This window comes from Lutra lutra, chromosome 16 (genome assembly GCF_902655055.1).
Source record: "Lutra lutra chromosome 16, mLutLut1.2, whole genome shotgun sequence".
Taxonomy (NCBI): domain Eukaryota; kingdom Metazoa; phylum Chordata; class Mammalia; order Carnivora; family Mustelidae; genus Lutra; species Lutra lutra.
Window position 1 is genome coordinate 305,315 of NC_062293.1, and position 13,242 is coordinate 318,556.

At 51.9% G+C, this 13,242-nt stretch overlaps 2 protein-coding genes across 3 annotated transcripts in view; one reads left to right on the forward strand and one right to left on the reverse strand.

Annotated features, from left to right (window-relative positions):
* TBCD (tubulin folding cofactor D) overlaps positions 1-13,242 on the reverse strand; it is a 155,390-nt gene that overhangs the window by 94,333 nt on the left and 47,815 nt on the right. The window lies entirely within an intron of this gene.
* Positions 1,348-10,479, forward strand: ZNF750 (zinc finger protein 750). Its single transcript, XM_047709330.1, has 3 exons — positions 1,348-1,575; positions 7,502-9,115; positions 9,257-10,479. The coding sequence occupies exons 2-3, from the start codon at positions 7,677-7,679 to the stop codon at positions 9,963-9,965; spliced, it is 2,148 nt and encodes a 715-aa protein (XP_047565286.1). The 5' UTR covers positions 1,348-1,575; positions 7,502-7,676; the 3' UTR covers positions 9,966-10,479.

The following is a 13,242-nucleotide window of genomic DNA, read 5'->3' on the forward strand; positions in this document are numbered from 1 at the left end:
AGACATAGCAACAGAGTAATGTTATTTAGAATCAAGGAAGTAAACACCAAAATACGCCGCTAAGAAAAGGTTCCAGTCCTGCCCCTAGGCAGAGATGGGAGGGGAAGCCATGTGGCAGTGCCCCACTGAGCCACGGGGCCTGCCATCCTCCCATCCAGGCCAGGCAAGTGAAGCGGGACACAAGAGATACCTCACCAGCCACACTCTTGGACAGGCCCGGGCAGTGAGGCCACATGGAGAAGAGCTCTCAGCCGTTCCCTCCAAGACACAAGGTGGACGACACCATGGTGGCCCCTCCAGCCCAGCTCAATACCCCAAGGGCCCCGCCGACAGAGCCCGCCATGCTCGTGGAGCTGGCCCACACCTCTGACCCACACAGAGAGACACGAGAGGTAACAAAACTTTAAGACCCCAAGTTCGGGGCGGCTGGTCAGAGGAACAGCAGTGAACTGGTGTTTTGTGACAAGACTTACAGAACTATTTTTTCACCCTTTAAATTACATGGTCACTTAATCTGGACAAAAGTAACTAAAAACATTTTTTTAAAGAATTCAATATAAAGATAAAGCAAAGTAAAATCCTAAGCCTTGAATTAAAAACAAACAAACAAACCACCTACAGCATCTGGCCTGGCAAGTCTGACCCTGCACCACCATGCCAGATGCACCATGCATGATGGGGGGCCTGGCCCCAGCCCACGCCACCTCCTTCCTCTGTCCCCAAACCTGCACCCCACGGCGCCTCACTGACAGCCACGGGTTAAACAGCAGGCAGTTTAAGCAGGGAGGGAGATATGCGGCTCCAAAATGCAGTGTCTCAGTTGTATCTAAGACCAGGGGCAGTGAGAGGCACACAGCCACCTCCTGGCAACAGCAGCGAGCTCGGTGCCGTCCCGGGCGTGCGCTGGCAGGCCCCCGCGGCGAGGCAGCGGAGGCTCCCCCCGCCCGCCCCCCATGAGGAGGATGGCAGGCAAGGATTCCCAGGCACAAGGGTGAGGACAGAAAGACAACAAGATGAAAGGCTCACACAGACCCTGCAGCGCAAGGACACCAGTGAGTGAGGCCTCCGAGGGGACAGGTGTTTAAGCCTAAATCTTGGGTCGACCTGCTGCTCCTGCTTATGCTGGCGGTTCTGGAGGAGATCTTACACAGGGTGTCTCTGCTACAACATCAAACACTGGGCAGAGTCCCATCTACACCCTCTCAGTCTCGGTTCCAGCCGCAAACACGTCTCCCCCTCCAGCCCAGGAACTTCTGACCAGCACCAAAATGGCCTTCTCCACCCCGAAGCAGGGAGCGGCCGTGAGGCACGGAGGTGGCACCCGGCCTCCCAGCCCGTTGGTGACGCTGCTCCTAGGCGGCTCGGTGGGGCAAACACATGAATCGTAGCTGCGGGCAGGAGGGATATCAGGTGCATCTCTACGCCCCGAGGGCTCAACTCCTACACTTAAACCCCTCCCACTGGAACTGCAGGCTCCAGTTTCAGCCGGCGAGCGAGCGTGAGAACAGGTCCTGCTCTCGGGCACCGTCAGCCACCAGCTCCCGACCCGACTGCTCCCAGCACGGCCTGTCTCCGGTAAGTACCCATTTCTTCTCAAATTCAAGTTTTCTTTCAAAACTGCTCTCGGATGTATCTTGACTTGACTATCTGGCTCAGAGAACCACCTGCCTGCTGTGTGCGCTGCCTTGCTCTATTCCCTGAGGATTACTCAGGACCAGGCAGGTGCATCGCTGGAAAGGAGACCATTATTACAAAACTTTTAATAAGGCTTACACTTTATTCTAAGAGTACGAACAAGTTTATCTGGAAATTAAGTACTCATTTCTACATAAAATTTAAACTAAAACTCAAACGTCTCTAAGTGCTTATCTGTTCCTTACCTTAAAACTACAGTAAATTATAATATTAAAAAATAACATATATACAAACACATGTAAACATATATACATATGTTCAAATACTGCTAAATTTACAGGTCACATTTTAAAACTTTCTGAAGTTTAAAATAAGTACTTTTTTTTTTCCTTAAGATTTTACCTACTTGACAGAGAGAGAAAGAGAGCGCACAAGCAGGGGGAGCTGTAGAGGGAGAGGGAGAAGCAGGCTCCCCAGTGAGCAGGGAGCCCGACACGGGGCTCGATCCGTGAGACCTGAGCCAAAGGTAGACGCTTCACCAACTGTGCCACCCTAACGTCCCTAAAATAAGTACTGGCTTGACATGTGCTCTCCTAAACAAAGAACAAAACCTGAGGATCTCTAAGTATACAAAAAGAGGTTTTGTCCCCCTTACAAAGCTTCTCATAAACCCGTTTCAACAACCATTAATGACCAAATGGCCAGGTCTAGTCAGACTTTATTTAAGCAAATTCTGTCTAGGTTTATTATCTTTATTTTGCATTAACAAAGTCCTCCCAATGCTTCAAACTGGTATTGTTCGGGATAAACGAGGCTGAGGGGGACTGGCTCTGGTGACAGGCTGTCTAACGTTAAAGCTACGTGCACTTACTAGTAGGAGCCTAGTCTGTAACTTGGGGTCTGGCTGAAACTACAAAGAGGCCTGTTTTTTTTCCCAGATCCATTCTTTCAAACTACCTTCTGGAAAACGGTCTTCCTCCCTAGGTAATGGTCATCATGAAGTTTATCCTTCATTTTTTTTTTTTTTTTTTTTTTTTAAAGATTCATTTATTTATTTGACAGAGAGATCACAAGCAGGCAGAGAGGCAGGCAGAGAGAGAGAGAGGAGGAAGCAGGCTCCCTGCTGAGCAGAGAGCCCCATGCGGGGCTCGATCCCAGGACTCCGAGATCGTGACCTGAGCCGAAGGCAGCGGCTTAACCCACTGAGCCACCCAGGCGCCCCTCCTTCATTTTTTTTTAAAAAGATTTTATTTATTTATTTGACAGACAGAAATCACAATTAGGCAGAGAGGCCGGCAGAGAGAGAGGGGGAAGCAGGCTCCCCACTGAGCAGAGAGCCCAATGCGAGGCTCGATCCCAGGACCCTGCGACCATGACCCGAGCCAAAGGCAGCGGCTTAACCCACCGAGCCACCCAGGTGCCCCAAGTTTATCCTTCATTTTAAAGAACTAGGAGTCTGGGCGGGCGTGGCAGTTAGTCACTGGAAAAGCTCAATTGGAGTAAAACTCACAAATCTCGTTCTTGCGACACCCCAGTGGGTAGGCGACAATGGCGTGTCCTTGGGTTATGCAATAACGCCACATCACAATATTGTAATTATAGCATGCCCGTCACAACGCTCTACCTGCCGAGGCTCCCTGCCAGAGCCGCACGGCACCGCGGGGTCCATTCCAGCACTAGGTCAGTTCACAGGGCAGCGCGCAAGACAAGCATACGCAGCCAGCCCGTCACAGCGGTGTCCTATAAAGCTAAGCTGTAATTACCTCTATGGTATCCTATCAAAGTTCAAAAAAAATCTTTTTCTCTTGTCTGTTTTTTGGATTTCTAACTCCTTAGAAACTTTTTCAACACTCAGCATTACCTTACACCCGGCAACATTAACTGTCCGCACTGAGGAACCTACGGGGAGCCAGTGCACTGGCAATTTAGAACTTCAGAAACGAGCAAACAAAAGCCTGTGGCCAACCGAAACCACAGGCCGCTGAGGCGCTGTGTGGGCAGTCCCGCCGGCGCCCCGCGGGGGGAGAACCGCGGCAGCCAGGGCCGGCTCGCGGCACTTTCTGAGGCAAAAAAGTACATCAGTTCAACACAAGCAGGTGATTAAAATGCTTGATGTCACAAAAGGGGCATCTTTAAATAAAATAGGAAACTTCTGGAAGCTCACCCAGGGCCCTGTTATGCGCCTTTAAGTCACCACCCACCCCCAGTGTGGACGCTGTGCCCACGGCCCTGTCGTCTGACAGGAGTCTGACAGGGAAGTCGCAGAGGCAGGCAGAGGACAGGACACCCCCCCCCCATTTCAGTGACAGTCACTGGGACCCTGACAGGAGGGAGGGAAGGGGCGTGAGGAGCAGCTCCCAGCACTTCCTGCTTATGGAGAGTGAACCACACGCTGCGACTGCCAGGCGAGCTCTGAGGGAGCTCTGAGGCGCTCGCACTGCGGGTGCCCACGCAGCCACCCCCCAGGGGCCCCGCACGGCCCGCAGCTCTCCAGGTACAGATTAACTCAGACAGAGGCTGTGACAAACTCGCAGCACCTTTAGGAAAACCTCACCTCTCAATGCAAATCCAAACTTAACTACCAACAGTTAAAGTTCTCGATTGCATTGTTTTGGCAACAATACCCTTTTTTCGGCAAATTTAACACCAGCGGTGCTTCGAGCCCAGCCCGGCAGATAGAAACCCGCCCAGCCGAGGGTAGAAACGGTCACAAACCACGTCCCTACGCAGGGGGAGACCCCGAGGCCCCGGGTGGGGGGGGGCCCAGCTCAGGCTCCCTCGCCTTGCTAACCCTCACAGGAGACCTCGCGGGCTGACCCCATGCTATCCAGGCTGTTCCCTCCGAAAGCTTACAGGAGCCTCCATTTTATCCCACTAATTTCTCTGACATTACTGCACCTTTACGACGCGGTGGAAACGCCGGTCTCCGCCGGCATCGGAAGCAGCTGTGCTCCCTTGGTTTAGTCAGTGACTTGTGCAACCCTGAGAGGTCAGTTTACCCAAAGCTACTACGACTGCTGCCACTGTGAGTCCGCGGCAGGCTCGCCTCCCCACAGGTGAGCCCTGGAACACTCTCACCTCCCAGGGCGCCGACATGATCTCCAGGGAACCTATTTACTGTCCCTGGATGCTACCTGAACAAAGAACAAAATTCAGACCAGAACTTTACATATGACATCATTTAATTGAAAAAAGCATACATTAATATTAACATAAAACCAATTACCCAAGTTACTCTTCCAGGTCACACTAAGATAACTTAAATGCAACTTGCCTCCTATAAATGTTTAGCAAATTTAACATAGGTTTGTTTATGCGCTTGCCCAGAAGTATCAGCAACGCTAAACATTACAGCTTCTACAATGAACACATCCTTTTTTAACACATTCTCTTAAATCATTCTCTTACATCCTGAGGGAATTTTTCATTCCTCTGAGCTCCGGGGTTTGAGAGGCTGGTGGTAGCATGTCTGTGTCCACTCTCAGTATCGCCGGACTCTGGACTCACACTTGATAAAGTTTTGCAACTGTCATCATTTTGATCATGATGCTTCCAGCGAGTGATGAAATCACTTTTCGGATCTTTGCCATAACATACCCTATACAATCATGGGAACCTGCCTTGCAGAGGTTCTCACGCCTTCAGAACCAGGGAGCGCGGGCAGACGTGCCGGCACACGCCCGCTGACTTATCTAGCTGGCCCAGGTTGGCGGGAATCGCTTCCTGACAGGCGGAGGAAATCGTGCTTTTATAGCCCAGAGCATACCGAACCCCCAGGGCATGGGCTGAACTCATAAAGGGTTATTTCACGTTTTTCCCTTTAATAAGAGGGGAAGTTTAGAAAGACACAAAGCTATGCTTCCAAGTCTAACATGCTGGGCTCTGACACTGCCTTGCAGCCGCTCATGAGAGAGGAGGACAGGGACAGGGTGAGCCGATGAACAGCCCCTTCCCAGGGCTCTGGGAAACCCCCTTGCCAGTCACAGCCATAGGGCAGCCAAAAACTCTCGTTTCTCACCCAAAATATGTGCCTCACCACTACTGCTCTGCAGACACGCCTCACAAGAGAAGAGCCACAGACCCTGGCAGAAACTACCTCTTAATAAATACACATGTGTGGAAACAATGGATGACAAAGCAGTTGGGGGATGCTTCTTTGTGTTTTTAAGGAATAGGAATAAATGAGTAGAGAAACCAGTTTGCTGAGAATAAAATCAGACAGCTTTCTCAGAAGTATCCAAGTGAAAACCTAAACTCCACCTGCCCCCACCCCCTGCACACCACTGATGAGCTCATGGCAGTGCATAGGGTGGCAAGGAAAGGCCTGAAATGCCTTTCAGAGAAACTAGGTTTTATTTTGTGAAAACCAGTCTCTTCAATTTCCCATATGTATTTCTTTATTTTTGAAAGGCTGTTTTCCAGCCTTGCCTAACCACCCTATTTCTAGAAGGTGATGCTTTACCCACGAAATCCCACAAGACTCAGGACTGAGCTCATCTGCCTGTTCCCTAAAGCAAAACTACATCTGAGAAGAGTTTTGTTAAATCACTTCCTTTTAATTTTATTTTTAAGCTGCTTGAAAACATCAAGAAGCTGAAGCTCTTGAGTGAAAGCCGGGCGGACTCCTCCCGTTGCCCTGCAGCCTCCCCACCCACACGCTCGCTCCCAGACAGTCACTCCACAGGCCGAGCCGCTGGGCCCATGCGAGATCCTCCCAGACCTCACGTCTTTGTTCTCGGTTTCGGGTTATGAGGCAGGGAGAGCGCCCCAGGGGTGTGCAGAGCAGCCTCTCAAGGAAGCAGGCTGAGATCTCTGGTAAGCCTGGGAGGGGGGCAGGGATCAGGGAGCGGGCCCTGGGGTTAGGCAGAGAAGGCCAGAGACACTGCAGCCAGGACTTTGCCAGAGAAGGCCCAGGGCCTGCTTCCACAGGGTGAAGGCTCGGACGGCGTCCCGCCACGACCCAACCATCTCTCAGACAAGCACCCCCACTCGGAGGGAAGGCCGGGAAAGGCAGGCAGGCGCCCTGGGCTGAACATGCTCTCAGCTGTCCACCCGCATCTGCGTTTGCTGGCCCAGCAGGCGCGGGGTGAGCTCGAGAACTTACTCCACAGTGCTCGCGGGGCGGGCGGTGGAAACCGCCAAGAAGAAGGTTCGGTCCCTCACAGGGCTCAGAAACTCCTGTGATAGCATCACAAGATCATCTGAGTCAACATAAACACAGCACTTACCTCTGTATTTGAGATAGTGTAAATGCTGCTCAGGAGGAAGCTGACTTTTCGTTTGATTTTGGAAGCAGCAGGGTGGGACTGCATATTTACATATTCTTTTCCAAGTCCCCACGCACAAGCACACAATGTGATTAAATAGGACAGGACAGTCAAGGAGCGCTGACTCCGTGTCACACCCAGAGTTCGTGGCTCTAAGTAAGCAATGTGGGTGTCCCGCACAGGCCAGGCCCCTGTGTCACGGTCAGCGCAGTCAGACCATCACTGCAGACTCCATGGACATGGGTGGGGGGCGGGGGGAGTCCCAACAGTCCCTTGGCCTCAGGCTACAACCTTCCTGGCATCAGAGGCCTCAGGTCACGGGATAAAGATTCCCAAGGGGTCTACTCAAAAGAACTACAGGCGTTCTCAGAGCTGACGCGGACACACCACACTCTTCACGGCCCCAAGAGAACACTCTCAGGTCAGACGTGAGAAAACGGGAACACCATAGGGGCTTGTGGCCAGGGTACAAGCAGATGCACTTGGTCCGCGCCTCGTCCTCGCCAGGACCTCCAGGCAAGCATTATGAAGCCGGGCCAATCCCTCCCCCACCCACAAGGCCGGTGTCCTGTCGCTAAGGCTGTGCTCCTCTGTTGCAGCGCACGGCTCCAGCGAGCAAGACGTCCCTGGCCGGACGCTCAGCACGGGCCGCGGTCTACAGAGAAGCCGGGGAGAGCAAGCGAAGGAGAAGCGGCCCCGGCAGATCTTAATTAGACAGGAGCCAGCAGGGATCGGACCGGCGAGAGCAGCAGTGCTCACACCGCGAGAAAGAACATGAGTCTTCTCAAAGAGCGGAAACCAAAAAAGCCGCACTATATCCCCAGGCCTCCAGGAAAGCCCTTCAAGTACAAGTGTTTCCAGTGTCCTTTCACTTGCAACGAGAAGTCACACCTTTTCAACCACATGAAGTACGGTCTCTGCAAGAACTCTATCACTCTGGTGTCAGAGCAGGACCGCGTCCCTAAGTGCCCCAAATCCAACTCCCTGGACCCCAAGCAAGCGAACCAGCCAGACGCGGCCGCAAAGCCCACCTCCGCCCAGCCTGTCGCGAGCGGGCTCCCACACTTCGATGTCAAGCTCCAGCAAAGCCTTGCCAAGGACGACGTGAAGGAAAACCTGGACCTGCACGCACGTGGGCCCCAAAGGTGCCCAGGACAGAAGCCTGCTCTCCATGAGGAAGCAGCTCCCCTGAGTCCAGCTCCAGAGGCCGGCAGGGGCACCCAGCCCGTTCTGGAAGGCATCGCGCGGCCCTCGGCGTTTGTGCCGGTGGGAGAGCACAGACTGAAAGGGCCAGAACGCACGGGGGCTCCTGAGCTGCTGGCACTGCCCAACCCCACGGCCAAAGCCACCTCCTTCCACACCAAGTCTGCATTCCATGCTCCCGGCTACCCGTGGAAAGCCGGCTCACCTTTCCTCCCACCTGAGTTCGCACACAAAATCCCTTCTACAAAGGGGTTTGGTGCCATTTCTCCTTACATGCAGCCCGCGATCCCGGAGTACTCACCACACTTTTACACAGAGCACGGACTGGCCACCATCTACTCACCCTACCTACTCGCCGGGAATTCACCCGAATGCGAGGCCCCCCTGCTCTCCGTCTACGGGGCCCAAGACCAGAGGCACCTGCTGCCTCCCCCGGGACCAGTCCCGAAGCACTTGAACCCCCCCTCGGCATATGACCATTACAGGTTCTTTCAGCAGTATCATCCCAACCTGCCAATTCCTTATGGGTTTTACAGACCAGAGTCTGCTTTCTCCTCCTACGGTCTCAGACTCCCACCCGTCGCGGGTATTTCCAGAGATCAAAGCTCTCACCTACTGGAAGAAGCCGCCCTGCTCTACCCAGCCTTGAGTCCATCCAAGTCAAGTCCTTCCAGCACCCACAAAAAACACACCGAGTTTGAGAAGGACAGCCCAACTCCTGAGGCTAAAGATTCCTCCAAAGACGGGCAAAGGGACACAGAGGGAACCAAAATGAGCCCTCGAGCAGGCAGCGCAGCCACAGGCTCCCCAGGAAGGCCGAGTCCCACCAACTTCACACAGACAAGTCAGCCGTGTGCAGAGCTGTGCAGCCTCTCAGACAAGCCAACCTCCAGCGCCCTGGGAAGGCTTCATCAGCCTGAACACAGCCTCACAGCCTTCAAGCCCGTCAAGAAAAGCACAGAGTGCCCACATTCCCAAGCTCTGGAAAACAGAGACGAGTCTGCAAAAAGGTAAGAAAATTCCATTTTCAAAATCTCCAAAGCATGTCTCTGTTGTGCTCAGTTAGCCAACCTCATACATGCTAAAATGCTTTGGACAGTGCGGCTTTTCTAAGCAAGGTTCCTACTAAGGCCTCTCTTTGCCTCTTCCAGCCTTGACGCCATGAACGGAGATGCCCCAGCTGAGACGGGAAGTGTCTCTCGTTGTCCGGAGGCCACACCTTCCAGCCCAGAGGACAGCTCCCGGACAGCTCCGCTGAACCTCTCCAAGAAACCCGAGGCTAGAGCGGCCACGCGCAGCCCGGTGTACAAGGAGTATGCGGAGCTGCAGGACATGCCCCTGAACCTCTCGGTGAAGGACCCCTGCAACGTCCTGACCCGGCGACCTTCCCTCCACAGCCCACCTCGACAGGCAGAACCTGCCACCGCAGCTGCTCACAACACAGAGATGGGAAGTTCCGAAGATGGGCCAGACCACACCCTGACAGACCAAACTGGCCTGGACGCTGCTGAGGGGCCATCAACAGCCCCTGCTGTGAAGGCCCAGGACACGAGAGCAGTGGACAGCAGTGACGAGCAGAAGCAGACAGCGGCCGTGGCCCTCTGCCAACTGGCGGCCTACAGCCCGGGGAACGTCCGGATGAGCGACGGGGAGCCCACAGCCCCGGAGTCCACCTGCCAACAAGACGCGCCCACTCTCAGCACCACGGAGAGCCAGGAGGCTCAGTGTGACCTCAGACCCAGAGGGCAAAAGCGGACAAGTCCGAGGGAGGCCGGGAAGTCGCAGCAAGGAACTAAGAAGACGAAGCAGAGCGACACAGCCAGAGTGTTCACTCTTCGGAAAAGAACACGGGTATCTTAGGGCCCAGCTCTCGCAGGGAGCAGATGTGACTTCCAAAGGAGGTCACGGCAGCAGCCAATCTGGTACCTTTGCTCTATCTGGTCAATTCTGACAACACAGTTTCTTTTTTCTTCTAAGAAAGAAAGAAAGAAAGAAAACCATGAACTTCAGTTCAGTTTCTGTAAATATTAAGCATAAATATTCAAAAGTGTTTCTACTTTTGGTTGTAAAAATATTTAAATGACTCATACTCTTAAGACTGAGGAGTTAAACACTGCCTTTTGTTTTTGTAAAATGTCAACTGAATACACAGACTAAAAGACAGCTTTTAGGTGTATGCCATCTTATAGGAAAGCTTTTAAAAATACTTTTCTTATACGTACCTTAGCACTAAAACAAACTGCTTTAACTGTTCTGCTATCAAATCTACTGTGTGTTTTCAAGTAAGTAACAATTACTGAAAAAAAAAAAAAAAAAAAAAACACGCCAGGAGAAAACATTTCCAGCACTGTCATTAAAGTGCCCTGTGTAAAAACTCTGTAATTTGTTGTACGTGAATAACACAAACAACGAGGGGCTATTTATACACATAATTTATTTCCACTGGAAAAAAGAGGCTGCTGGTGCAGCTACTGCATGTTCTCCTTCCTCATGATGCTACAGGAAATTTCCCAACTCATTCAGCCTCACATTCCACTTTCTACAATGATGTATATATTGCTAATTTCCAATAAACTCATAGGTGATTTTAAGAATACGTGAACCCTGTGTGATGCTTTAGTCTGCCGTAACAAACGAAGGCACTGAGAAAGGGAACAAGCTGAGGCAGCCGTCAAACAAAATGAGCCCCTGCCCGTGCGTGTGAGCGTGAGCACGCTGCGTGTGCGGTCCCCGACGGCAGCCACCAAGTCCGGGCACACGCACCCGCCTGGGCCTCCCCGGGCCTCAGTTCCTACAACTGCCCCCCTGAGAAAAGGCCGTCAGCACCGGCACGCCCCACCCCATGGGCCTTCACGGGACCCCTTCCTCCCACTTTTCAAGAGGGCCCCATCCTCCGACAGGTCACCTGAGGTACCTACAAAGGGCCGTTGCGCACGGCCGCGCGGCGCTGAGACGTGCCTTCAGAAAACCACACGCCATTAACCCGAAACATCTTCTGTTAGGACACAAACCTGAGGAACATGCGCCCCCTTCACTAGCATCCCAGGGCTCTTTCATTTTCATACAAGGAACAAAAGTAGGGTACACCTGCTTTCCGGCAAGTCAACACCCTGCAGGAAGCAAAACCGCGCGTGAGAAGAAGCCTGGCGCCCCGCAGACAAGCTCTCGCCCTGTGCTTCACACAGACGAGCACCTTCCGTGTCAAGGGCCCAAAGATTCTGAGACCGCTGTGTTTTACAGTTCACCCAAAAGTGTCAGGCGTCATCTTAAGTGATAAGAAGAGGAACCACACAGTTAACGACCGTCCAACCCTCCTGCAACAGTGCCTCACGGGAGGGGATGCACGCCCCAGGGCTCTCGGGGAAGGCAGAGGCCACTCCGACCTGCAGATTTGCACTGTGGAGCTCTGTGTGCCCGCAGCTCACGACTGAGCCCTCCTCATGTAACTCCCCCACAGGCCACATATCACAGTCACGGAGACCCCAGCAGGCCCTCCAGAACTCTCTATAAAAGCACAATGGAGGGTGCCTGGGTGGCTCAGTTGCTTAACCGTCAGACTCTTGGTTTCGGCTCAGGCCATCTTCTCATGGTCATGAGATCAGCCCTGGGTCAGGCTCCCCACTTAGTGGGGAGTCTGAGATCCTCTCTCTCCTCCTCTCTCTGCCCCTCCCCCCACCCCTTCTTCTCTCTCTCTCTCTAAATAGTAATTTAAAATGTACAATGGAGTTCTAGATCTTTGTAACAAAACAAAACAAACAAACAAAAACAGTCTTGCTGATTTTTTAACTATAGTACCTTTCTGTATTCTCTTATGACCCAACTTAGGAGTTCTAACTTTTTAATCTTAATATATGAAAAGCAATAAACCCTCAAAAAGTTAAAAATACAATTATTTCCCTATGACCCAGCAATTCCATTCCTATCTATACACCCCAAAGAAGGAAAAACAAAAACTCACCAGGTGTGTACACCAACATTCACAACAATATTATTCACAAGTCAAAAGACAAAAGCAACACAAGCACCACTGACAGATGAACAGACAGACAAAATGTGGACTACAACGGACTATTACTCCCCAGACAAAGAAATAAAGTTCTGGGGCGCCTGGGTGGCTCAGATGGTTAAGCCTCTGCCTTCAGCTCAGGTCATGATCCCAGGGTCCTGGGATCAAGCCCCGCATCAGGCTCTCTGCTCAGCAGGAAGCCTGCTTCTCCCTCTCCCTCTCCTGATGCTTGCGTTCCCTCTCTCGCTGTGTCTCTCTCTCTGTCATATAAATAAATAAAATTAAAAAAAAAAAAGGGGGGGGGGATAAAGTTCTGACACATGCTAGAGCATGAATTAACCCTGAAGACCTCTTGCTCGGGAAACAAGCCAGACACAAAAGGACAAATCTTACACAACTGTACCTGTGTGGGCACCTACAACAGGCAAACTCAGAGAGGCAGACAGAGGACTGGTTCCCAGGGGCTGCAGGGGAGGGGAGCTTAATGGGGTCACGGTTTCTGTTGAGGATGATGAAGTTTTCAGAAATAGTGACAATGGTTGTAGAAAGTGTAAATCTGGTCAATACCACTGAATGGTACACTTAAATATAGTCAGCAAGGTGGATGTTGTTACATACATCCTATAATGTTTTTTAAAAATAATACACCAAAACCATTAAATCATGTATCTTCAATAGGTGAACTGCATGTCAGATAAACTGTACCTCAGTAAAGCTAAAGGGGCTCTTGAATCCGCGCTGAAGAGGAAACCAAAGTGCTGACAACAAGCCCTCGGAAGAGCCTTCCCGGCGGCCCGTGGCAGTCTGCCCCCACCACGAGCTCTAACCTTCACCACAGTGCCACACTCCGTAGGGAAAGAGGGCATGTGGGGGTGTGAAATGAAGCACACACACATTAATCAAGGAGAAAAGCACTTTAATTCAGAAGGGCAGGACAACTACTTCACCCAATAAGTCAAAGAGTTCTCATGGTATCCACTTTTTTTTTTTTAATTTTTTATTTATTTTTAAGCAATCTCTATACCCAATGTGAGGCTCGAACTCACAACCCCAAGATTAAGATTTGCATGTTCTTCTGAGACACCTGGGCACCCCTGATTCACTTTTCTTGTAGACTAGAGTGTCCAACAG

What these genes read in the sequence shown, in the direction of transcription:
- ZNF750 (XM_047709330.1), top strand. Translation starts at nt 7,677, where the DNA reads ATGAGTCTTCTCAAAGAGCGGAAACCAAAAAAGCCGCACTATATCCCC. An exon ending in AGAGACGAGTCTGCAAAAAG is followed by an intron (nt 9,116 to 9,256) that starts GTAAGAAAATTC and finishes TGCCTCTTCCAG; the next exon opens with CCTTGACGCCATGAACGGAG.